Source organism: Chrysemys picta, chromosome 21 (genome assembly GCF_011386835.1).
Source record: "Chrysemys picta bellii isolate R12L10 chromosome 21, ASM1138683v2, whole genome shotgun sequence".
NCBI lineage: Eukaryota > Metazoa > Chordata > Testudines > Emydidae > Chrysemys > Chrysemys picta.
In genome coordinates this window covers 13,395,879-13,423,414 of record NC_088811.1, presented here as the reverse complement: position 1 = coordinate 13,423,414, position 27,536 = coordinate 13,395,879, and the positions used below count along the sequence as shown (strand labels likewise).

The 27,536-nt window shown below is 37.9% G+C and overlaps 1 protein-coding gene and 1 long non-coding RNA gene across 2 annotated transcripts in view; one reads left to right on the top strand and one right to left on the bottom strand.

Annotated features, from left to right (window-relative positions):
- PRDM2 (PR/SET domain 2) overlaps positions 1-27,536 on the bottom strand; it is a 121,033-nt gene that overhangs the window by 60,245 nt on the left and 33,252 nt on the right. The window contains 4 exon segments of the mRNA XM_065575401.1: positions 2,023-2,149; positions 10,938-11,090; positions 19,657-19,760; positions 22,049-22,166. Coding sequence (XP_065431473.1) covers positions 2,023-2,149; positions 10,938-11,090; positions 19,657-19,760; positions 22,049-22,166 — 502 coding nt within the window.
- On the top strand, positions 2,143-10,480 carry LOC135976998 (uncharacterized). Its single transcript, XR_010594308.1, has 2 exons — positions 2,143-2,585; positions 6,208-10,480. It is a non-coding gene; the product is annotated as an uncharacterized LOC135976998 (long non-coding RNA).

Sequence of the window (27,536 nt, the reverse complement as noted above, 5' to 3'; positions counted from 1 at the left end):
TAACAACAACTTCAGGAACGGTGAGATTAGTTTAGTGAAGATTTGTCCACAATTTCATTAACACAAATACAATTTCAGTATCTTGGAAATGTGCCACTCCTCGCTCTTGTGATTTAAAAAAAAAAAAAAAATGATGATAATCTCTGAGGTTGCCATTATTGCCTATTGGATAAATAATATGCACACCAAAACTGTAATTTACTAGGCTAATGCACATTTATTAAAAAGGCATAAATCTGCTTTTAATGGACTTAAACAATTCTTGCTAAGTATGTGCTAAAGAGGTATTTTACCACTGTCATAAAAATCAGTATTTGAATTTTAGATTTGTTCCCTACTGCAACCTAAACAGTCATTTAATGCTTCACTCAATGCTAAAATAAACTTGATTAGAGGACAAAATGTTATTTTCTAAAAGTCTTGCTACTGCTCCCAATATGAGCTTTACAGTGAACTTCAGCACAAGCATGACTGGGCCATAAATTTGTATTTAAAGAGAATATTACAGGTCTGATTCCATTTCAAAATCTCACTAACTTTTTTATTGGTTCATTTAAAACACATTCAAGAATCTTACACAATATATATTCCTGAGACAAAAATGACAGCAACACATGCACACTACTGTATATATTTACCTTTTCTTTAGTCCTTAACATTGTCTAAACTGAAGTATCACCCTTAAAAAAAAAAATGTGATTTTGACCTAAAACAACTGAATCAAAACAGCAGCTAAATACAACCATACTTACCAACCTGGCTGTCCTAGAGGCACATTAAAGTCAACATTTTTAGCATCTTTATTAAATTATATATGGAAAAATTAAGACATGTTCAGTGTATCCTATATATAAATTAAATAATCCTTATGCCCTCCAAAATTATTCTCCTCCTATCCTAAACTCTCCAAAAAATTAGCCAAAAGCAGTAATTCATATTTTCAGGCTGTATGTTGTTATAAGCCACAAAATTGCTATTGTCCTAAAAATTAAAACTTATGAATCAACATCTGCATTTTTCACTTCTACTACAGATCAGCTTTTTATAATTTGTAAAAGAAAATTATTGCTCTGTGGACACTTTGCATGACAAAATTATTTGCATGAAGAAAGTTAACAGCAACCCCTCTCATGCAGAAGGAGCTTACATTTAGGAAAAAAAATACTGACCCAGTCTTAAGTGTTGTGGTGCGAACACATCTTATGTTCAGATAATGATGTTAACACACCAAGGAAATGCAAATCTTAGGATTGTATTTGGTAATATTAAACGTATCATCACCCGAACTTCAGTTGAGCTCAGGAGCAGATAAAGACCAAAACTTAAAACTGTGGGCTTTAAGTTAACTACAGCTCTTCTTACAAAAGTACATTGCTCTTCTCATCCTGTCTGAATTCACCTAGTGAGGCCTGCAATATTGTTACCTTAATCCCTTCTAAAACGTCAGCTAGAGATTAAAATCTGCAAATGGTAAATATTGTTATTTAATCTAGTACCACCTTACAGTAGGATTGCAAAGCATAAAAATACCTAGGTGTATAAAAAAAACCCACCGCTTTTATGTATTTTTTAAAATCACCATTCTTTTTCTCAAGTTTTTTTTTAAAATTAGGACAAAGTTAAAACTTGAATATTTTAATCCCCAATCCAGGATTCCGCCCCTTTCCTCCGTGTTTCCTATTGTCTAGGATCCAAGTTAGAAAGCCATACATGCCACACAAAAGTCGCCCAGGATTCCGACCCGACTTTCCGCAGGAGACAGTGCTGGCATGCCCGCCTGCCTTCGCCCGGGGAGGGGGGGGGGCTGTCCCTTTAACTCCGCGCTGCTGCGCCCCGCCGAGCCTGGAAAAGGTCACCCCGCCAGACTTGCTCCTTGCCGAAAAGTCCTGCTCGGGCGGGCGGGCGGGCGGATCGGGAAAAGTTTGCAAGTTTCCCCGCCGCCCGTGTCCGGGCCGAGCGGGAGCGATTCCCCCCCCCCGGGCGAGGGCTGCAGGCGAGGGGGGGGTGAGGGGCAGCGCTTACCTTTCTTGGCTTTCGGCGAGTGCCTCTTGCTGCGGTGGGTGGCTCGCTCTTCCTCCAGAGCAGCTGCTATCTCGGGGTTGTCTTCCCCATTGTACCAGACTAACAGCTCCTCGCCCGGCGCGATTGGCTGCAAGGAGGCAGAGAGACAAACGCGGCGCCAATCAGAGCGCGGGTTGTTGGCCCGCGGCGGAGCAGCAGGCTCGGGCCCGGAGGGCGTGGCGCCCGCTGTGGGGATTGCCAACAGCTGTCCCCTGCACCGAGGCCGGATTGCCCAACTGCCTGACGAACCCAACCGGAAGAGCGTCTTAACCCTTCCCGGCTGGGCTGCGGCAAGCGAACGCTGCGGCACCACACCCCCCCTGCTGGCGGGAGGACTGCATGTGTCCAACCCCCTTGCACTGGCCCAGGACACGAACCAACACGCTGCCTGGAAGCCGGACCGTGCCAATCTTGATCGCTCATCGCCCACTATGGGGCGAGCTCAGTGTCTGCGGGAAATAGTGCCGTTCTGATGTGAAGATTTAAAAAGCGAGCGCTGTGGTTCAAGAGGAAGGGGAGAGAAAGTAGGTCATAGAAGATGTTACATTCAGATAGAGGATGGAGAAAGCCTGTCACTCATGTTTTCTTCCTAGCAGGGGGAAATGAGGACACTTTGTTTAATGAGATACTTTCTAGCTTATTTCTCCCCAATCTCTTTTTTTTTAATAAAACAAATTTTAAAAATGTATTTGAAAGTGCAGGTTAAGCTGAGCAAAAATTTACTAAGGCACAACTCTGCTTACATTCGTAAGTTTGCTCTGCATGTATATATTACATAGATTTCTTTAAAAAAGGCAATTTCTGAACTCAGGATACACAAGCGCTAACATTTTTAATTCACTATATACTGTAATTTTAAATGTTTTCTTCATTTTAGTAGATTTAACTGCAACTATTTACATTACACAAACAAGACAGTCTTGTCTGTAATACAACAAAAAAGAATAAGAAATGACTATCTATAGTAGAAAATCATATAGAATCAGACATCTATTAAAGTTGAGAGTTTGGAACTTAATTTAAGGAATACATTAATAGGAAAAGTTCATGGCCAAGGAAGAGAAGAAAATGGAAGGTAATTACTACATGTTTCTGAGCTCCCCTGAATTAAGCCCAATAATAAGAGAATTGTGTGCCATTCCACACTTATTTCTAAGTCTTTATGCAACACAGAAACTCAAAAAAAGGAAAGGAAAGGAAAGGAACAAGAAATTGAACTAAGCATAGGTCATTGCAATTACTACTCTGATATCTCAGTGCCATTACCATGCTGCTCAACACTAGAATTGACAGTTTTCCTGGTAATTTTATGTGGTCTTAAATAGCATCACGAGGATCATAAATTCTTTAGTGAATCCCCTTAAAGATTTTCCCCACTTGAGCAGAGTAAAAGAGGGAAATACCTCTGTACCTATATTTTTCAAATAATCTCCTAAACATTTCTCCATTCAGAAGAATTCTACTCAAGTGTGGGAATAAAATCCATTGGCCCTAGATACAAATGCCTTTCTTCCTTGTGACTGCAACTACCCTTTTCAGCGGCTGAAGAATAGTATGGTGCCAGAAATAGTTTATAAGTTTAAAGTAATTAGGTTAGCGCAAAAGGGATCTCAAGCTATTATTTTAAGTTTCACCTGAGCCAAAGAGGGGGGAAAAAGCCTATTTTACCCTTACATACTGGAAGAACTCAAGAGATTCAAGATTCCAGGCATCCACATTATAACTATCTTTACCATGATCAGATCTAGCTTTTGGGGCTTGTGCAATCCCTTGTGCTTTGGGGTGTGGGTAGGGGGATGGAGGGACATCTAGAAACAATCAATTTTACCTTTACCCTTTAAAAAAAAGTATCTAGAAGTTTTCTTTGCAAAGGAAATGTAAGTCAGCTCATTGCATTAAAAAATGTCAATTTTTCCTAAAGACCATTGTTTATGAAGAGCTCACTATTCTCCTCTACTGCCAACCATGAGTTACTTATGGTCCCCCATCCTGCTGAACTGATTAATGTGTTATGATGGTTCTGTGGAAGTTGTTTGTGAACAAAAGGTCTACACCAAACTGACTTCAATAGTTGGATCAAGCCAAAATTCTTTACATCTTACTGTTTTTGAAAGTTAGTTTGGAAAAAAACGGTAATCAGTAAGTTTGTTTTGAGTACTTATAAACAGAATCTCTTCATTACAAGATGTGACATGCACAGCTTAGCGTTCATTACTGGTAAAAGTCTACTGACGTAAGATTCTTTTAACAACAAATGGGAGTACTGTTACAATTTATAAAAGGTTTCAAGTTTTTGGTATAAGGGGATTAATATAGTTCAATAATATTTACATTAAGTGTTATCTAATGGATACCATATTAGCTAAGTATTACATAATTTTTAGGAAAAGAAAATATGTACAGTACTTTTTAAAACTATATACTTTGTTGTTAAAAGTGTTTATTATTTGGCTATCAGAGCCATTGTCTCCTGATTTGCTAAATTCCAAGGCATATAAATTTTTTCAATTAATCCTCACAATCAGGAAAGTGAAAAGGTTTGTTTCAGAGAATCCAAGTGTAAAACTGCACTGACCATTATACTTGACATGTTCACATACATAAAATATAAGGCCAATGCGAACCAGGTTAACCTAAAGCAATATATGCTAGGTTTAAATCAATTTAAGTCTCTACATGGACATTTACACAAGTTTAAACTGATTTAAAATATGGTTAAACACGTGTAACTTTTAATATGAGCACAGCCTAAGATTTTGGTTTCCATTTGCAGTTTTGGAGACCTGATGGAACACGTGTTGCACAGCGTCAATGTGGTAGTGCTATATAATCAAGAATGAAGGCAAGGTTCTTGCTCCAATCTAAACCTCCAATGGGTTGACAACAAAGAGCAGTGCAGTTCAGTGCTGTGTTAAGCATGAAACTTGTCAGTTCCATGGTTGCTTGTTTTTTCCTTTTTAATTTGCCGAGTGAGATGTTTGAGTTGCTAAATCAATGTCTAAAAGTCTTCTGACCCTGTCCTTCCAAAATGAGATGCGGCCTGCCTTCATCAGTCCAAGCTTGTGCAATAGAACAGCTCCTATGTTAGCAATACTAATTAAAGCAACAGCTCTCCTTTGAGGAAATCCACGATCACTTGATTTTGATGTAGACTAAGCATACAACTGTATCTAGAAACAGAAGACTAGCATTAGAGAACCTTCCTGTGTAAGAGTTTCCAGTTAAAAAAAAAAAGTCAAAAATCTTACCTACCTGAGCCACTCCCTTAAATTCTGACTATAGCAAACTTTTTAAAAAGTTGCAAAAATTAATATTGTATCTTACAGGTAATGCATAATTCAATAATAAGCACATGTGTACATTATAGTAGTAGTGCTGGTTCTTATTATCATGTACATGATCTTGCAACATTTGAAGGTTGTGTGCTGAACATAAATACACAAAGAACTTTGTTGTTTGTAAGTTCTTCATAAGAGCAGTAAAGAGTTGCAACACACAACATACATGACCAGTGCACAAAAGCAAAGAAATTAAAAAAGTTAAGCCACTGAACAATACATACTTCTATTCCTCCGCACAGAGGCGCACCCCTTAATCATTACTACAACTACCATAACACTAAGGACCACACATTGAAACCTGAATTCTGACCCCCTCAACATGACCCTCACAACATCTCTTTACCAACTACCTTCTCCCAAAGCTATTAGATTGGATGTAAGTGCAGTAGTGTTGGGAGGAAACAGTTGGTTAAAAGTATGATGTAAAGTACAGCATCCCTGGTGGGACCGAGTTAAAGTTTGTGGTGCTTTGTCTGTGGTATATTCCTCTTACCCTGTGATGTTCTCTCGTCTTAACTGAAGGCACTAGATTAGTGGTTTTCAACCTGGTTTCATCTGTGAACCCCTAAAACATTTCAAATTGGGGTGTGGACCCCTTTGGATATCTTAGAAATAGTCTGTGGACCCCCAGAGATCCATGGACCACAGGTTGAAAACCACTGCACTAGATGAAAACATATCTGCTTTCACCCCCAAAGTATTAATATCCATCCATAGGTATTCAATTGTAGAATAATCCATCTATTGTACATTTACTGTACATTGTGACCTAAGTGTACTTATTTGTTTTGTATTTCTTTAACAGTTCTGGATTTGCACTCTGGAACCGTGAAGATGAGAGATAACAGAAGTAATTTTACAGCATTTGTCTATCGTATCTAATTAGGTTGTAAATTCTTCAGGACAGGAACAGTCTCTTATTATGTGTTTATACAGTGCCTTGCATAGTGCTACTTTCATAATAATGAAGCACTTTTTTTGGATGGAGGTGTTTGTACTTGTGTGCAGTGTTTACACCTGAAAATATCAAATTCCATTATTTGGTTTACATTTGTGGCACTACAAATCAAGTCCTTGAGCTATTATGTGTGTCTTGTACTTACACTGATTTTATCTATACAGTACTGTAACTTGATAGAATGGGTTCTTCCATAAACAAATTAATTTTACCTGAAGTTGGTCACCTCTTTTTAATCAAGCAGATTTAGAAAATTTCTTCAAATTGAATGTTCACTGCAAATTATTATTAGTATTTGAAGACAAAGTGCTAAGTACCATATTGTGTGAACATATTTTTCCAAGAACTTTAATGTGAACTTTAAACCAACTCCTTTCATTAAAAAATAGGTTTTTTTAATGACTAATTTAGAAACCAATTAAAAGATTAAATAGTTGGGGTGAACTGCCCCCAGTTACGCATGTGCACTGGGAAGATGTACACCAAGCAGCCTACAGAAGTCCTCCTAACTTGAAAGAACCGCCTTGTAAAGGGTGGCAACGTTATTCATTTTTTCTCACTTTAATATTCAATCCTAGACCTTCATTAGAACAGAAAGTCCCAAATGAGCAATTTTGCTATTAGCTAATAACATGGGAAATGGGAAAACAATGAAAGATCTACATAGCTCTGAGGCCCTACTCTACCAAACATACTCAGACAGACAAGACTTTGCTTATCTTGGCCTAGAGGTTTTTAAAATTACAATGCTCCAATATTTTGAAATTAGGCTTTTTGAGTCAGACTAAAAATCCACAAAACCATGAAAAAACTTGAAAACTTAGTTTTTCCAAGTGGGAGCAGTATTTTAAATTAGTTATGCAGTACTAGTTTGAATGTCAAACAATAAAATAGAGAACATTATGTGCACGCCATCACTGCAAAATTCTTCTTTTCTAGGGTAGATTTTTTTTTTTTTTTAAACACACTTCCAAGAGAAATCTCCTTAGTTTTATTCATTTTCATCAATCATTGTGACAAGGGGCAGGTGAGTAAATTGTGTCCCTAGGCTAGTAATATCTACATGACAGTTGTGAAAGGTTAATGTATACACACACAAAAACATATTGTGCAAAGTTTCTAGGAGAGGAGAGCAGGACCATTCCAAATGTTCATGAACCCACGTTAACTGCAAGACTAACATTGAGAGTACTTCAGCTCTCTGAATAAATTCATAGAACCAGTGGTACCTGCCACTTTAGATATGAGGACAAAGTCCCTGCCTCCAAGAGCTTGCAATTTAAATCAGACATTACAAAGAACGACAACTGAATAAAGTGGGTACGGCATGGGAGGAAACATTAAACAAAAAGAAATGGGAATTAATTTTAAAGAGCATTTTATCAAGGAACATGGGTGGAGCTAGGTATACTGTCTTGTTTTATGCATTTATTACATGTTACTTAAAAAAAAAAAAAAGTCTGGTCATGCACCAGAGTAGGGGTGAACTGTACCCGAGAGAGATCAGGGCACATTAAGGAAGCAAGCAATTTCAGGCACACTAAATGATGTGAAAAATAAGCTTTGCATTCAAGGAGAGAGACAAGTAACATTGCACTAAATTATTTAAAATATATATTCAAAAAGTAGTGATATGGCTCTGAGGTTCCAAAAAGTCTGAAATGCTTTTCTATATGATACTATGTTCTCAAAGTCTTTCTGCAGCTACATTGGCTTACTTTTCTTTGCAGTAAGTTTACTTTGGGAATCTGGCTCTTATAATTGTGCAAGCTAATTACCACTGATCTAATCATTTTGAGTAACTATAAAATTCTACAAAATACTAGATCTTGTAACGTTGTAGATTAAACAAGCTTCATTACCAAACAAAACTTCAGATTAATTCAAATACTCTTTAAAAAGTTACAAGGAAAATTACTAACTTGTGTACATAGAAATCTGTACTAAGTGACTCTCCAAAGCCTAATCTACACTAGGAAACTGACCCAATGTTGATAGTTGTAACAGTATTAAAAACTGTTTAGCTTCTAGTATAAACTGAGATTAAGAAGATTGGTGTCTGCCCCTTGTCCTACTTCTTAAGAGGATATATTAACAGGAAGAGCAAAAGCTGTTGAAACAAATGCTTTCAGATGTGACTGGGAACATCTGCATAGCTGGCAAGGTAGGTTTACTTATTTATTTGCCAGTAAGGGAGGCAGCAGTGTAAACTGAATTTGAAATCATAATCTGTGTTGTTCCCATTTATTGGGAAGTCCTAAAAGCAAACCATACATCTATATTTAAAATTTGCATTTAGTACATTTTTGATGAAATCCTGTTCAGTGGATGGAGAATGACCATGTTGTCAGTGATCTTTCTGCAAAATATTTTCTCCCCTCCATGAACAGATCGTGTGCAGTAAAGTTGAAAAACTGTTTTTCTGTTGCATTCTTGCAAAATCTGGATAGATTCATAGATTCCAAGACCAGAAAAGACCTTTGTGATCATCTAATCTGACCTCCGTGTAACAACAGGCCACAGAACTTCCCAAAAATAATTCCTGGATGATAACTCTTTTTCTAAAAGTCCAGTCTTGATTTAAAAATGATTAGTGATGGAGAATCCACCAGGACCCTTGGTAAATTGTTCCAATGGTTAATTATTCTCATCGTCCCACGTTAAAATGCTGATTTCTTTTGAAAAATCCTTCTAATATTTGGCAAGGTTGATTAAGAAGTTTGGAGCTAGGAAAATGCTAGAGCAACTACAATTTTTCTTGTGGATCTTCCAATCAGGCTTCCAAACTGATCATAGCGCACAGACCGTGTATATCACACAGATCCCAAATTCTTTAAAGTATATATAAGCCATCACGGCTCTGCCTTTTTTTTTTTTTTTTTTTAAAGTTGGAAATATGAGAGTTGTCAAAGGTTATGTATTATGAAATGAAAAAACAGGGAGGAGTAAAATACAGACCCTGCCTACATCTTTTATTAAATGATGAAAAGACCAATAGGAACTATGGATTTCTTGTTATTGTCTGAAAGGATCCTTCTCAAGCAGGCAGGTTGTGCTGAGTAATGATGTGTGTGCCTTGAGCATGCCTAGGAATTGAGAAATGCTTATCTCCAGTAGTCACTTGCCTCAGTATTGACAGTTGTGCTGTATCAAACCATTCACAAGCCCAAATACAAAATAGAGTGTTCATACATATCTCAGTTTGTAATAGTGGCTTGCAATTTTATTTACAGAGAAAAAAAGACACCTTGGACTGCTAGAACTAATATTTCAAGTACATTTTCTCACTGTTCAAGAATTTGGTTTCTAAGATGGGATGTGTTATGTTTCATTCCATATTTTTTGTGAAAATATTATATGTATATGACAAAAAAGATATACTTTATGCAAGATGGCTCATGTGAGATATCATTGGAAAGGTTATGATTAACTGAATGAAATTATCCAATTTGTATGCCTATATCATTTCTGTATCTGAAGTAAGGAATATTGACTATGTATCTGTATTTCAACTATACTACTTTGGGTGACATCCACTGATAACACTTCAGGTACAACAATGGAAAAGCCAGACAGGGTTGATGGCTCATCAGCGAGGACAATAGACTATGAAAAGGCTTGGCCTTCCTGTGGACTGCTCCATATTGCCAATGACTCATGGACAATGTGATACTACAGAGTCAGGTGGTCTGGTCACCTGATACTAAACATTACCTGGGACTTCTTGTAACTTTCCCCTGGAAGGGAAGGGGGAGTCAAGTTTGGGAAACAAAGGATTTCCGCCTTATGTAAATCCTATTTAAGGGTAGGGAAGAAGGAAAATGGGACTCCTCCTCTTCATGGCCTGTCTGCCCAAGAAGAGACTGCTAAAGCCACCCGAAGGGAAGGCCAGGGGAGAGTCCAGACTAAGACGGGTCCAGTCTGAAAACGAATGTAATTGGAACTCTGAACCACAGAAACTTTGCAGCCTTCCTAAAATAACATTTAGGGTGAGAACTTACATTTTGTAACCTGTTTCCTAAGTATATTGAGCTTAGCTTGCGTGGTTTTATATGCTCAATAATCTGCTTTGTTCTGTCTATCTCTTGTATTCACTTAAAATTCACCCTTGTGTAGTTAATAAGCTAATTTCTTTTTTATACTATAACCCAGTTTATGTAATTTCTAACTGAGGGGGGCAAGAAGTTGTGCATATCTCCCTCCACATTGAGGAAGGGGGCGAATTTCATAAAACCTTTGGGTTTGTACTCCTTAAAAGGAATGGGCACCAGAGTGTTAGAGCAAGCCCGAAAGCTGAATCTTTCCAGAGCCGATCTCTGTCTCTCTGTGCAGCTGGGCGTGGCCCTGCCTGTGTGCTTGGCTGAAAGAGGCTTGAGAGCCTACCCCAGCAAAGCCAGGTAAAGGAGACCCAGGCTGGCAGAACAGGCTGACTCAGTGGCACCCCAGCACATCAGGTGACCCCACAAAGGGCCCAAATCCATCACAGGAAGTACGAAAATGAAACAGGTTCTTGAAGGAAAAGGAAGAAATGGATACCAAAAAGTCATCACTGACACTTCACAAATAGACAGTGCTACCTTTAAGGTTTTGTAGTAAATGGTCCTGTTGATCTCCAAAGGGAATAGATTTTGCTCCTTTCCCGAAAGTGCCCAGTTCACATATCGCAGCCAGTTTCCTTTCCTTGGATCAGTTGCATCAACACACATCCATCCCAAGTTTGGGTAATATACCTTAGAAATAGAAAAGAATGAGTTACTCATGGGGAACAATTGAATTAGCCTTAAATATAGATGCTTAAATACACAAGAATACATGTTCAATAATTTATGACAGAAAGGCATTTCTTGATTATAAGATTTATGAGACTGGTACAAAATAAATATTTTACTGAAATTTGCCAAACCAGATAACACCCCTCACCCCTGGGAGCTTGGAAAATAGAAATCTACAGGCATTTTCCCTCAGTCTGTATAGAATTTGACTGATTTTTGAGGGGTGGGGGGATGGTTATACTAAATCACTCTTGAATATTAATGGCATATTTAATCCTAAAACACCAGGGATGAAATTCTGACCCCACTAAAATTAATGGCAAAACTCTCATTGACTTCAATGGGGCCAGGAATTCACTTTCAGGTTATTTGAAGCAATTGGCTTAGGAAAAGGTCAAAAAGCATTATAAACTTGTAAATCCTCTCAAATGCAGAGCATATTGTTTACCTCAGGTAACAGTGCTTGGTGCACTGCAGACGAAGAACTAGTAACTTGATTGAGTTGGCATATTTTGGGCTTGATTTTCAAAAGCAGCCTCTGACTTTGCGCTTGCAAATAACTGGAGACGTATTTTATAGCACTTAACTCTGACTGTTCCTACAGTGAGTTGCTAGAATATGTGCTATATAAGGTACCTGCAGTTCTGTGGATGCAAAAGTATGGGAATTCAAACTGGGAAATATGACCTTTTAACTGTTTATGTGTATATTACATAACTGCGAACTCTGAAACAGCCCCACCTGGGTCAATGCTGGCAGTCAGAACAGAACCAAATGAGACTTAAAAATTCAAATTACTGATTGTGTCCTCCCAGCCGAATATTAATCCAGAAAAGATTGTTTCAGTACTTTGTAGGTGCATCCCTCATGCTTGGCGCTGGGATTTCTGATTAAGGTCTATGTATATTCTTACATGCTAATATATTAACTTGTTCTTTTATATTACCAATGTTTTAGTATTTACCTACTCGTAGTTCTCTTACCTACTTCACTTCTGGAGGGAGATGGAGAGGGAGTGTGTGTGTGTGTGTGTCTATAAAGAACCTCTTTCCCTAGGAAGAGAAAACTATTTTTCACTGTGAAATTAAGAGATCAAAATTAATTTGACCGAGTCGCAACAGGGTTATAGAATCATTGCGTGCATTATTATTTTGGCAATGAATCGTACATTAGAATTTGACCTACTGTGCTCCTCTTTTCTTCCTATAACAGTTCTCAGATTCCCTGGGTGAAATACTTCAGTGCTGAATGTATCTATGTTGTATTAATATTAATAAACGATTAAAAAAATTATTCACGATTAATCACGCTTGTTCATTAAACGGAATGCCATTTTAAAAAATATTTTGGATGTTTTCTGCATTTGCAAATATATTGAGTTCAATTACAACACAATACAAAGTAGACAATGCTCACTTTATATTTATTTTTATTACGAATATTTGCACTGTAAAATACAAAATAAATAGTATTTTTCAATTCCCCCATTACAGGGACTGTCATGCAATCTCTTGATTATGAAAGTTGAACTTACAAATGTAGAACTATATAAAAAAACCGAATTCAAAAATAAATACGTAAATCTTTAGAGCCTAAAGGCCACTCAGTCCTACTTCTTGTTCGGCCAATCGCTCAGATACACAAGTTTGGTTACAATTTGTAGGCGCTAATGTTGCCTGCTTCTTGTTTACAATGTCATCTGAAAGTGAGAACAGGTGTTCACATGGCACTGTTGTAGTCAGTGTCACAAGATATTTACGTGCCAGATGTGCTAAAGAGTCATATGTCTCTTCATGCTTCAACCACCATTCCAGGGGACATGCGTTCATGCTGATGACAGGTGCTGCTTGATAACAATCCAAAGCAGAGCGGACCGATGCATGTTCATTTTCATCATCTGAGTCAGATGCCACAGGCAGAAGGTTGATTTTCTTTTTTGGTGGTTCAGTAGTTTCCGTATCAGAGTGTTGCTCTTTTAAGATTTCTGAAAGCATGCTTCACACCTCGTCCCTCTCGGTTTTTGCACAGCACTTCTGATTCTTAAACCTTGGGTTGAGTCCCACTTCAGATTCTTAAACCATGGGTTGAGTGCTGTAGCAATTTTTAGAAATCTCACATTGGTGCCTTCTTTGCATTTTGTCAAATCTGCTGTGAAAGTGTTCTTAAAACGAATATGGCATTCGTCAGAAAACAAATTTACTTTAAATTCACTCTCCACCTTCTTCTGTTTTACTTTCATATGTAGTCAAATCCTAATACTCGCAATTAACATAAATTTAATAAAAATTGTACTGTTCATAATGTTTTAAATTAAACCTACATTAGTAATTAAAGGTACATTGTTTCACGAAATTTAAAGTTAATGAACAAAATGATTTAACTATCTATCAATTTGGCAAGTCAAGGAATAATTCTTTAAATTATTTATTAAAAAAGCCTATTAAATGTTAGATCATTATGCATTACCTTTTATTCTCCGCATTTGATGGATTGAAAAAAGTAAACACATCAGAAAAGTTGGAAGTTAAAATAATTTACTTTTTATCTTGTTTTAGTGGATAAAGTACCATTTTACCGTGTGAAGGCAATCTTCTGAGTTTTTATAAAATCTATCCAGCTACAGGTTTGAAGTGTTTGATATTCCAAGATCCTGTATAAATTGTTTTCAAGTGGGTTGTAACTCCCTTTAATTATCTTTAACGTATCAAAGATAGCTTGTAATAAAATCAGTTCACTGACAAGTGATCTGTCTTCAGCTAACATATAAATCCTCTTTGCTTTTAAGATATGCTTTATGCCAACCACATTTACTACTCTAGGTCTATAAGGGTATCATGGGTTGTCATACATTCTTTCCAAACTACAGCAATAATCATTTTTTGAAGCTGGAGACATCTTTTTTCTTTATTTAAATTTGTTTTTCCTACCTCGATACACATAGTGGATTGTAGAGTACAAGTACTAGGCTACTCACACAGAAATTTTGGGGGAAAGATTTACACACACGCTACAAAATAGAAAAAGAAGAAAGGAAACGTACAGATAGATTCTGGAAGTTTGTTTAAACTTAGTATTTGCTTCTACTTCTCTTAATTCTATCTAGGAATTGTAACGCGTCTTTTCTCCACCCCCAAGCTCTCTTAGGCCCTGGCTTTTTGCACTATTTAGCACAGCACAGTTCTCCCAATACACCTCTACCTTGATATAATGCTGTCCTCGGGAGCCAAAAAATCTTACCACCTTATAGGTAAAACCTTGTTATAGTGAACTTGCTTTGATCCACTGGAGTGCACAGCCCCCCCCCCCCCCCCCCCGGAGCACTGCTTTACCACGTTATATCCGAATTCGTATTAAATCGGGTCGCGTTATATCGGGGTAGAGGTGTACTAGCAACAGTGCAAGTGCTATTGTCTACCAGGCATAGGGTCAGATGTCAATGGCAAAAATGCCTGCACCTATGCTATACAAGGCCTGTGGCACTGTGCTATTCAAAGAGCATTTTAAAATAACCCTTTTTCAGAGGCTAGAGTTGTGCCACCCCTGGAAATGGGGCATAACTTTGTTAAACGTTTTCCTTTTGTTAAAGCCAGGGAATGTCTAGTCTTCATTTAAATAAAACAAATGACCTGGGCCCTAGCTACAGCATAGACCTGCTAACTGAAACCTGCTTTTTTAAAATGGTGTTGTTTTAGTGTAAACTGAATTGTAAGAACTACTTGTTTGTCCATATATTTAGCAAGAATGATGATGGGTTATCTAGTAGTTATGTAGACTGCAGCAGCAGCCACGTCAGGGCACCATTAGGCTAAGCACTGCTCAAGTATATAAATAAGCGATGGACTTGGCTCCAAAGAATATACAGTGTGTAATTGTAAAAGACATAAAAGGTCAGCAAAACAGACAGACAATGGGAGGAGGTGGGGGAAGATATGGATGGGGTAAAAACAATAACTGGATCTTTTAGCATAGATTGGGTGAAAAATTGTAAGTCATGAGCCAATCCTCTTTCTAAAATTTTCAATATGGCATCTTTTCTTCAGCTTCAAAAATACTTTGGCTAGGGGGATACTACACAGTGAAAAGACATGTGGCTTATTCTGAAGCTTCAATTAGCATCTTTGCAAAGTCTGAATGACAAACCCAAAGCCAGCTTTCACCCCGAGTTTTCCATTTTGCTGCATGGTGTTGCATCATTTGAATCATTTCTGATGTTTAGTTTAGAAACACGAAGTATACATTTTTGTTCCTCCCCAATATTTTACATATGTTCATTTGAAAGTATACCTCCCTCCAAAGTTCCTTAAAACAGGGACCATTTACTAAAGAGTATTAGTTCTGTGGTGCCCACACCATGCTGGTTTGTTACAAACTATAAGGTTTTGATGACTGAGGGTAAAATCCCAGCAGAATCTGCCAAAAATGTCTGCACATTTGTTAGTCTTCTCATTATACCACAGATAGAAAAAGAATGAACATTGTCCTTGTTAAGTGTTCAGATTTCATCAGCTGATTTCTAGGAGTGTGCTTGCAAGTGCACCAAATCCTTACATCTGTGAAAGTAAACTCTTCCACAGATCAGGATTATAAAAACAGTCAGTGTAGTTAAAATGGAAGAGCAGCGCAATGTAACATTGTCAGGGAGTGCAATCCCAGTATGGAAGACCTAGAGATATGGAATGCAGGGCCAAACATAACTAGATTACTTATTATTTCAACCAGTCTTCACTGTACTGACGTTCTTTTAAGTCTTGTCCACAGTGGGCAAGGAAACAGCATTTGCACCTCTCTAGGATGCTGTGACTAAACAGAATTCCTGCTGGGCAGGATCTAGATGGCTCGGCACAACGTGCCTCAAATTCTGGGCTCATCAGCAGATAGCCATTCTTCCATGGGATTTCTAGTAATGCCACTTTTTCCTTCTCCTCCAAGAAAGGAAAACATCTACAATCTTTCTTCAGCCAGGCTCTGAGCATACAGACACAGAATTATACCATACAGAGCGGATTCAGAAATGCCCACTTTGCCTAAAGTTCTGCTAATTATTAACTAGATGGAGATACTGACTTCAAGGGTCTCCCCCTTTCTCCAGGTGACTTCAGTTTGAAAAGCCTGAGTGTTCTTTTTGTTAGCTTTGCTATTTTGTTTTGTTTTCTTTTGTTTTTGCAGCCTTTTGGACCTTTCTTAAAGATCCACTGCTGAGCAGCACCCTCTTTCACAATTTACCTTGTTCCAGTTAAGATACTAGAATGGTTTATAGATGTGAGAGAGTTGGTAAATACAAGTATGGGGGCCAACTGCTGCAGACTACAAATCTCTTTTCAATCTACATTTTTCAACTGCTAAACCAGTACTAAAAAGCAAGCTGTAACTGTTTTAAAGTCTGACCCTGGACCCTTTTATAACCTGCATTGCAAAGTAGATCACTTTATAACAAGTGGTTCAGAAATGTCAAATTAATACAAGATGTAACTGTCAAATAGAATTGGTAATTTACTTGGTGTAAGAGGTTTTTGCGGTATGAACTTTCATTATGCGATAGAGAGAAAAAACGTGCGGCTGAGGTAAATAATTTACCTGACTGATTTCATCTTATTAACTGTACTTGTACTAGATCTAAGTCTAAGATACATTGGATTGTAGTATCCTCTTGTAATGTCTAGAGGCACTTGATGGCTTATCAGGCATTCTACTTGAATTATTTTGATTCTACTGGCTGTTATGGGAAATTACCATTCTAGGTCCATTTCTGTGCCAAGATTCAACAACTAGCTTGATGTGTGTGTGCGTGCGTGTGTACATGCAGTGCTTCATAGTTTGTTTTATTTTATTAGGCAGGTGGCCAACAGGGATTATTGATATAATTAAAATCTGTTTCTTGAAATCTGTAAAATGTGCACATAGCAAGTCTATTAAATAATGTGCTACTATCACTGTTATCCAGCCTTCCCCCCACTCTCAGTTTGTTTGTAACACCCACTCGTTGCACAGTCTAAACAGTTTATAAACTCTTTAGGGCAGTATAATGAACAGTCCCTTACTCGTTCCCTCTACAGCAGTCTTAACTCTGTCTTCTTGCCAAAATGAAACTTAGACATGAATAGTTATGAACTACTTGAAAAATGAACAAACCAAAGTGTCTCCTAAAATAATTTTAACATGTAAGAATGTTACAGCAAATAGAATGGCTTTTAATGGAGCTACAGTGCCTATCTGGTAATTTCCCACCACTAAGTTTCCTACAGAAGGTATTCATGTTATAGATTTACCTCTTACCTTGAGACTCTGGGGAAGATTACAGATTTCCATATTGTATTTTAATGCTTTGTACAGTCACCAAATTAGCCTTCTAATTTAAAAACACAACTGAACTGAAAAATCTCTTTTCAGAGCCTAGGTTTACTTTTAGCATGGATTTCTATTGTTCATTGTTTAATAAATTCTCAGCATTACTATTGAGAGATTACAGCTGCATATTGTACTTAAAAATTGCTGTTCCTACTTTCAAGTTTGCCCACTAGTCTAAAATTTCAAGGTAGCTTTTCTCCAACATTGTATACTTTTAATGCCTCCCATGGACCCATCCACACCTGTCAATGATCTTATTACTTCCTACTATCTCTTAATAGATCTATTACAAGTCCCTAAATCATCGCCTTCATGAAGACAGAGGGATTTGAAGTGAAAATAGCTTGTAGTCAGATTTACCCAAAATAGTGAAACAAACAGGCACTGAAATGTGCTCTCTAAATATTCTATACACTGCGAAAGTATCTTCAAATGAAAGATGATTTAAAATTATTTGGAATTCTCTAAATTTCTCTATATCCTGTTGTACAAATACCTGAGTTCTTCTGAAAGTACTATGTGATACATTACATGAAGACAGCCACACACATCTGAGATTTGTGTTTGAAGTTACATAAAGGATAGTGTTCAAATTAATTCCTTTTTGTACAATTATAAACATTATTTCTCATTACCGGGGGATGTTGTGAAGGCCCAAACTAACAGGATTCGAAAATGAAATCCTTAGATAAGTTCATGGAGGACAGGCGGTAAGCCAAGATGGTTAGGGACACAACCCCATACTCTTGATGTCCCTTAACCTCTGCCAAGGTAGCATTGTACAATAGGGGATGGATCACTCAATTGCCCTGTTCTGTTCATTCCCTCTGAAATATCTGGCATTAGCCACTGTTAGAAGACAGGATACCGGGCAAGATGGACCATTGATCTGACCCAGTATGTCCATTCTTACAGTGTAAATTGCTACTCAGACTAATGGTCTGTAAAGCATTCTGCGGAGTTTTTATCCGTAGGTATTCTTCAATAACACTGCATTTGTGCACCAGTATAATTTATTATCAAAGAAACAAATACACAGTTTAAACATATTGAATCAAGGTATTCTGATTTTTACAAGACTGGAGTATTTTGTGATATTCTTCCTATAGGCTGTGAGACTGTTTGATTTCACTGTTTATTTTTGACAAAAAAAGCCGTTCTGCCATTCTAAAACAGATTTCACATTTACAAATATTAGAATAAATGGAGCAGCAAAAAAAACAACAACATAACACTGCAGTATCATTTTAGCTGCGTATACCGCATCTAATTGGAGAAAAGTGTTAAATGTCAAATGTACATTTTAAAAATAATACTAATTTGTCCAAAATTATAATAGGATCTTGTAGTTATGCTATTTTATTTACAGTGACAAATGCTTCCTCCATTTCACGCATGTATATGATTTCAAGACAAGTCTGATCATACTGCTTTGACAAATGTCAAAATGGTTTTATTTGCCGTCACAAGATCTTGTCTACATTGGCAATTTCTGGGAAATCTCCCACCACTGTGGCTCCAACAACCATAGCAATGGTGGGAGCACTGGTTTAGTTGATCTAGATCTGTTCTGAGCAGAGCTAGAAAAGGTGATGGTGAACGCTAGACAAGCGCTCCCCACTGCTGCCAAGCCAGTGGAGCTGCACAGGTGGTACTTCAGTAGTTGAGATTTCCTGAAAATTGCAAGTAAAGATGTAGCCTTACCATACATGTTGTATGCTGTAAGAGAGAAATCACGTGAGGTGCCAAACCCCTCCTGAGAGATGCCAAGCACCTTTCACTTCCACTGACTTCAGTGGGAGTTGAGGGTACTCAACTCTCATCAAGCAGTGCAGTACCTTGCAGGATCCAGCCATCTGAAGCCAAGCCTGATCAGCAACAGACCATTTTGCAAGAAGTTGGGGCCCAGTAGCAGTGCTTAACATACTTCATGTTGCTTTACAAAACATCTGCTTAATATTTTATCAATGACAATGGCAGGGTTTTAGCTGTGTAATTCAAAACAATTGTAGTCTAATCTGTAGTTTCAACAAAGCATATTTTCTGAAAAGGAAATAGTTCTGATTTAAATAATCATACACAATGATCAATATCTATAATGTCTGAAAAAAATTAAACGTCAAATAGAAAATAATCATTTAACTATACCTGGCTACTTCCTTTACCAGCTGTTTCTTACCTCCCACATGTATACATTGTTCTTAACTTGGGATCTTTTTTTCTTGTCACCAACAAACGGTCCGAATTTTTTGCCCTTTAAAATTGACTTTGTTGCCCAGACACCTGGAGAGTTAAATCAGTAACTGTAATTAGTCTACTTTATTTCTGACAAATAGCTTTCTTAAACATTTCAAATTTCATAAGTTTATCAAATACATGCCAACTAACTTCAGGGAGCATTTACAATATCAAGAGAACAGACAAGAAATAAAAATTTACTCAAAGTCAACTTCTGAAGCCAACTCTGAGCCCAGAAAAGAAACTTACCCATGAAAGACTTGAGTAAATTCATAGACCTAACAGATTAATAAACTCCAGATTTGCTGAACCAAAGGAATGGCAAGCGAATTCCAGACCAGTTTCCTTACTCACAAATGAGAACAGTGTCTCTACTGATCAGAGTTCAAACCTGGAGACTACTAGCTGGAATGTCCTAACTGATCAACTGTTGGGATGGTGAAGAGGAAAAGAGGTGGTCTTTTGAAGGAAATGAAGCAAAAGAGGCGATATTCTGACACACACACACCCAGCATGCTATTATCTCTATCTCATTAAAGCAATCGAATTTGTAACGTAAGCAGAATTGCAGAATCTATTTCAGAAGGATGAAAAATGGTATTTATCTAAAAAAATTTGTTCTGAATCCTTCGTATCACGTCACCAGGTAAAAGCATTGAATCCCCATACTGCTGTATGCAAGATTTTATGGCAAGTTTCTATAAAGCTACACAAACCTCTTGTCAAACCATTTTCTGCACTGTTTCAGTTAAGCACACTATTCAGCTGATGGTATACAGACAGCCCGCACACACAAGCAACAACCTCCATGGTCTCAGACCAGTTCAGAATAAAAACCAAATGCTATTTGTGTTGTAGATATAAAGTAAAATTCTGCATACAATGATACCAATGACAATCTAAAGCAACTACACTGACCTCAGTGGAGTGAACTTTGGAATTTCACTACAGTAATTTATCCCAGGATTTTAATGTACAACTAACAAAAGGGAAAGGAAGAGAACTCTCTACTTAGTACCATACACTGAACTCGGGCATTTCCCCATCTTATCTTGTATCCATTATCCCAGTCTTTATACAGTAAGGTAAAGGTGACCACTCCAATCCCTCCTGTTTATCTGATCATATTCACAATACCTTACTACAGAAGTTCTCAACTTTTTTCTTTCTAAGCCCCCTTCCGCCCCCCAAATCCAAACATGCTATAAAACCTCCATGGCCCACCTGTGCCACAATAATTAGTTTTCTGCATATAAAAGCCAGTTCCGGATTTAGGGGGTAACAAGCAGGGCAATTACCTGGAACCCTGTGCCACAGGGGCCCCCACGAAGCTACATTGCTCAGGCTTCAGCTTCAGCCCTGGATGGCGGGGCTCAGGGACTGGGGCTTCAACTTTCTGTCCTGGGCCCCAGCGAGTCTAATACTGGCCCTGCTTGGAGGCCCCCCTGAAACCTGCTCAAGGCCCCCTAGGGGGCCCTGGACCCCTGGTTGAGAACTGCTGCCTTACTATATTATCTTGGTGTCTTTTTTTTAATATAGTTAGTAAAGATCCATATGCCAGGGTTGTTTAACTTGTTAAAGAACAACTTATAAAGTTATCTGAAGACAGTTCTAGGAAAAACGCATTTTCACCTGTTTTACGTACAATAATGGAAGAATGAACATGCATTTTATTTGCCTTTCAGTGCAGACAAGCATGGTCTGTGGAAGAAGTACAGTAACGGGTCATTCTCACAGAGACCTTGCTAGCCAATCCACTGTGGATCATTCATCATAAGCTCAACAGAAGTTTGCCTTTACTCTCCAACTGGGAATCAAGTTGTCACAATAAAAGTGAAAAAAAACTTATCTGAGTTACTATGTACAAACCAGTGGTACAAGTAGAAGGTGTCCAATAGGGTGACTGTGGAGAAGGACTCACAAGCAACACAGAGAGGAAAATCATAACTCTAGATTATGAAGAATTTACCAGTGCAAGTTTAACTGGTGGAACACTCGATACCTATTAAACGTCACTTCTGATCTAAAAATGCATGATGCAGGAGAACAAGAAAGCATAAAAAAGGCTTTTTCCACTATAAACACAAAATCTCATTGCTACACAATTGCAATCTTTGTCCTTTAACAAGCATTTTCATAATTCACACTCTGTTTTATTTTAACTTCCCACCCCATTTTAGTTTCCTTCCCGTTTGTTTTTTCTTTGAGGAATGGGGAAACTCACGCTGACTGCGCCATTTCTTTGTTACTTTAATGCTTCACTTTCCATAGCTGCCAGAATGTGATATTTTTGTCTAATTTCTCCATTATCTTTTCACAGTTACAGCACTTACCAAGCCGTGTCTTGTCAACAGCAGATGGGAAAAGCCTCACTTCCTCAGGAAGTCCTTTAAGCACATGTTCAGGTACATCAGCCAAGGTCTCAGCTGCTCCTGTAGATTCAGTTGTGTTCTACAAGTCAAAAAACAGAAGGGCCATGACCATGATGAAAGAAAAATATTTTAGCACAACAGATGATCAACCCATACAAGCTAGAAAAACTGGTGACAAAATGAAAGTGAAATTTTAATTTGGCATTTCAACTAGGGATTCAATATTGCAAGTGTCTTCCACATGAAGGCATTGGAGGTTCTTTGGTATGCCCATCACATTTGTTTATACTTTTGTAGAGAGTTCTAAAATCATGTTAAAAAAATCTCCTAGTGAGAAATGTACTGAATTGTTCCTTCGGAAATCTTTCTGCTTTGTTCCAGCTATTCTATGCTCATGTTTGATAATGACAAGTCGATGCATGTATTTTGCCTATGGTCACTATTTGGCAAACAAATGTAACTTAGGTTTGTTTATACCCCATAGGCCATTTGCCACTTACTTCAGCCTTGTGTTCTATTTAAAATTCAGAATTTCCATCTCAAATATTTAATCTCATATGTGCCTGAACTTTGTATACATAACAATGTTGTTATGGGTTACCTGATGGCTATTAATAATAGCTATAATAGCAATATTAAAGGCAAAAAGTGGAACAAAGCCAAAGGTTTGCGCTCTTTCTATGCCTTTGAAAAAAAATGTATTTTATATTTCTTCCGTTATTCAATTTACCTAAATCAACTCATTTTTCAAGTGTGTTTTTCATTCTTGTTCAGCTAATGTTTTGAAAACTGTGCAAATTTATATATTAATCTGGTCTAGAGAGCAGAATTATAAATCAATCTTAAACAAGACCATTACACAAGCATTCCACACATTAGAAACAAAATGTTCTAAGTAGGCTCCAAAATCCATAGTTAGGCACAGGTGCACACAAGTTTGAATATTTGGTCAAGATTCTGGAGACCAGCTACTTATACAGCCCCTCTGAGTACCTCTTTCCCTCTGAAGGAAAGAAATATAAGAAGGTAACAACTGAAGTCTAGAGCAGAACTGAGACCTGAACCCATATCTCCTAAGTCATAGTCCACTGTTTTAGCCACAAGACCATCCTTCCTCCTTAACAAAAGGTTTTCTAAAAAGTTTAGTTTTCAGTGTTCTTAAGAACATTCAGTTCAGTATAACATTCCCTTCTCAATTCATTCATAGTGGCTCAATCAAATTGTTATGAAGAGATCTCAGAACTGTAGGTAACTTTGCATATCCTGCATGTTGCAATGCCTAGGCATAAGCAGGCAAAGTCACTTTTGCTATGGCTAGACTCAGTGCGTAATTCCCCCCACTTTTCAAAGCTGTGGACACTTAAAAGGGGTATATAAAAGCCCCACTCCTGCAACTGACTTTAATGGGACTCTGTACAAGCACAGGAGTCCACCTGCACTCCAACTGCAGGATCAGAGCATGAATAAATTTGTAAAAAGAGCGGATATAAACATTGGTATATGAAGAGGTTTAGTGCCTGTAGACTATTATCATTATGAAATTTCAAATTTCTACAGCTTCCTGTTGAGGTGCTAGAGTTGTTCTAAATCTGCTAAACAATTTTTTGATTAAAAAACAGTGTAATTTTTTCCACACTCTGCAAACTGGATAATGGCTGCACAACTTTTGCTCTAGTTTAAAAAAATCCCAAGCAAATATCCCATGGGTAACATTCTGAGAAAGTTTTAAGTCGCTGAAATAGACAGTTTAGTGGGAAAATGCATACATAACTTTATTTATAGGAAGTGCAACAAATATGCAATCAGAACTTAACTACTCTAAAAATTAGCAGTAGGGAAAGGAAGCTTTTTAAATGTTAGGGTTTTTTTCAAAAGGTGTTTGGCTTATCCTACAGCTTGTGTCACAGCTACTAGCCAAGACGTACATAAACAGAAAGATTCATGCCCCAAGCCAGAGAATAGAAAGGTCAGTAAATGTTGACCCAGTGGCCTATCTTCCTTGACTGAGGATATGACAACAGACACTAAAAACGTTTTAAAAAGAAGAAATTGGGTTTTAGTCGTGAAGTACATTTTTAAAATATTTGACCCTTGACCAAAAAAGCTAATTGAGTAAGGCAAGCAAGTGCATGTTGCGATTTACTCTTCAGCTGCAGCACGTTTTCAGTTTAATACGACTGTTTTGAATATAAAACTTAACTTGGTAGTTCAATATTTTTATTTTGAGCTTTGAATATTTGAAGAAAGTTGACAAAGGCGTCATGTTAGTCTATGAGCTCTTCAGGGAAGGCACTGTTTTCATCTGTACAAATGATACAGCACAACCTTGTAGTCAGCAAAGATAACTATGAAAGCTGGTCAGCTGCTGTACATTAATTCAAATTAGTATCAGCAATACAGCCCGAACAGTTGTATATTATAAAGCAACACTCATGAAGATATTTTACCTGTTAAGTAACCAAAAGACAATATAAACCTGAGAAAGCCACTGGACTGGAGGTATTATGCCCACTTGGACTCCATATTAAAATAGATTCAGTCACCACTAAATTAACCATTTATTTACATTAACTATTCTCAAAGCACTACTGAAACCCCACTTCTTAAGCTATCTTGTTTGCCTTAAAAAAATTGAAATCCATTTTATTAAGAAGTGAAGAGCAGTTGATATACTTCTCCCTTAACTTACATCTGTTGATTTGACTCTTACGGCCTAGCACTGTGGTGATTTTAGAGGAAAATGAATCCAGATGAAATAAATTTGTGGGGAATTAGGAACACATCTACTCAATTATAATCCACAATAAATAGGGCCCTACCAAATTCATGGCTATGAAAAATGCATCATGGACTTTGAAATCTGGTCTCCCCCGGTGAAATCTGGTCTTTTGTGTGCTTTTACCCTATACTATACAGATATCATGGGGGAGACCAGCATTTCTCAAATTGCAGATCTTGACCCAAAAGGGAGTTGCAGGGGGGGGGGGGGGGGTCGCACGGTTATTTGGGGGGGGGGGTGTCACGGTATTGCCACCCTTACTTCTGCACTTCAAAGCTGGGCAGCCGGAGAGCGGCAGCTGTTGGCCAGCCGCCCAGCTCTGAAGGCAGCTTCCCACCAGCAGAGCTGGGTGGCCTTCAGAGCTGGGTGGCCGGAGAGTGGCAGCTGCTCACTGAGGGCCCAGCTCTGCAGGGAGGAGCACAGAAGTAAGATGGCAATACCATACCATGCCATCCTTCCTTCTGCGCTGCTGCTGGCACCAGCTCTGCCTTCAGAGCTGGGCTCCTGGCCAGCAGCCACCAGCTGCCCAACTCTGAAGGCAGCGCTACCACCACCAGCAGCGCAGAAGTAAGGGTAGCAGTACCACAAACCTCCCTACAATAACCTTGTGACCCCCCTCCCAACTCCTTTTTGGGTCAGGACTCGTACAATTACAAGACTGTGAAATTTCAGATTTAAATAGCTGAATCATGAAATTTATGATTCTTAAAATTCTATGACTGAAATTGAACAAAACGGACCGTGAATTTGGTAAGGCTATAACAATAAGCTGACTTCAGCTGAAGTTAGTAAAAGTAATTTTCCTCAACAGGAGAGTAGTTTTACACGGGATTGATGGATCTGCCTCAAATGTCTGGCTTGTAATTCATCTATCTTCATCCTAAATTGACAATGTAAGTGAAAAACATGGCTAAAGAAAACATATCCTATTTTACTTTTGTTTACAGATTTATAAAATAGCTTTCATACCAGCACAAATAGCTTTTCATACTGAAGACTTATGTTTAGGATATAATGAGTCAAAAGATACCAAGAGATGGTAATGCTATTGTGTTGAAGAATGTGTCACAAGTTGGCTGGGCTATGTTATCTACTAGATAAATATTTACTATTTATATTGTGGTAACAGCCACACAATGTGGTAAGTGCTTTCCAACCACACTGTTGCTCTGGTCCAAAATAGCTTAAAAATGAAAGACAGGACATAAGAAGAGAGATAGAAGAAGAGATGCAACATGCAAGTAGAGTGATTAGGGTGATGATTAGCCTACTTATTTAGTATTTGTATTACAGTAGCACCCAGAAACCCCAAATAGATAAAAACCCCGCTATGATAGATGCAGATTTTTTTAAGGGACATTACATTGAAATCTATTCAAACAAAAACAAAACAAAAAAATTATAAGTAGTTTCAGGTACCACACCATATATGCTGTGTGGAAAACAAAGGCAAACAGGAGGAAGTCATTTATAAAGGACAAACAGTGAAACTGACTACAAAGAAAGTGCTGTGAAGTGCACAGAGTAAATTGAAAAGTAGTGGAAAATGTTTCTCTTTCATGTATTGTAATCATTGGTGTTACTCGTATCAATACAGTAGAACCTGAGAGTTATGAACACGTAGGGAATGGAGGTTGTTCGTAACTCGGAAATGTTTGTAACCCGGAACAAAATGTTATGGTTGTTCTTTCAAAAGTTTACTACTGAACATTGGCTTAATACAGCTTTGAAACTTTACTATGCAGAAGAAAAATGCTGCTTTCCCTTTATTTTTTTAGTAGCTTACACTTAATACAGTACTGTATTTGCCGTTTTTCCCCCCCTCCTGTCTCTACTGCTGCCTGATTGCATACTTCCTGTTCCAAATGAGGTGTGTGGTTGATTGGTCAGTTCGTAACTCTGGTGTTTAACTCTGAGGTTCTACTGTAGTAACTAAAAAAATTCAGAATAAGGTGATTCTTTAAGTTGATGGTGTCTCTTTAAGGACACTTCACAGAAGGTACTGCAGATTGCTTCTTTCTCCATATGCCTTTCCCTGCCAGTCCATACATTTTGCTCCAAGCACGATGTACGCTGCACAATTCAACTTGATAAAAAGACATTGGGAAGGTTCACTTTGTATTTTGCAGAATGCAATGATTTGGACCAGCAAGGCAACAAATGAAAGGCAGGCTTTCATCCAGGAAATTTACAAAAGCAAAACACATAGCACCCCCTGCAGGAGTGCTGGGCAGATTACTGGAACAATTCCTATCTACAACAAACCTTGTAGCATGAAAACAAATGTATTTTACAAAAAGAAGAACAGGAGTACTTGTGGCACCTTAGAGACTAACAAATTTATTAGAGCATAAGCTTTCGTGGACTACAGCCCACTTCTTCGGATGCATAGTGGGCTGTAGTCCACGAAAGCTTATGCTCTAATAAATTTGTTAGTCTCTAAGGTGCCACAAGTACTCCTGTTCTTTTTGCGGATACAGACTAACACGGCTGCTACTCTGAAATGTATTTTAGTGCTAGGTTTGCTTCTCAGTTACCTACTTTGCTACAAAAACATTATAAATTGCTGTTAATTTGTTTAAATGTCACAAAATAAAAATAATGTTTCTAATATTCTGAACTTGAATGATGAACATTCTAAAGTCGGAATTCTCCAATAGCCACATATAG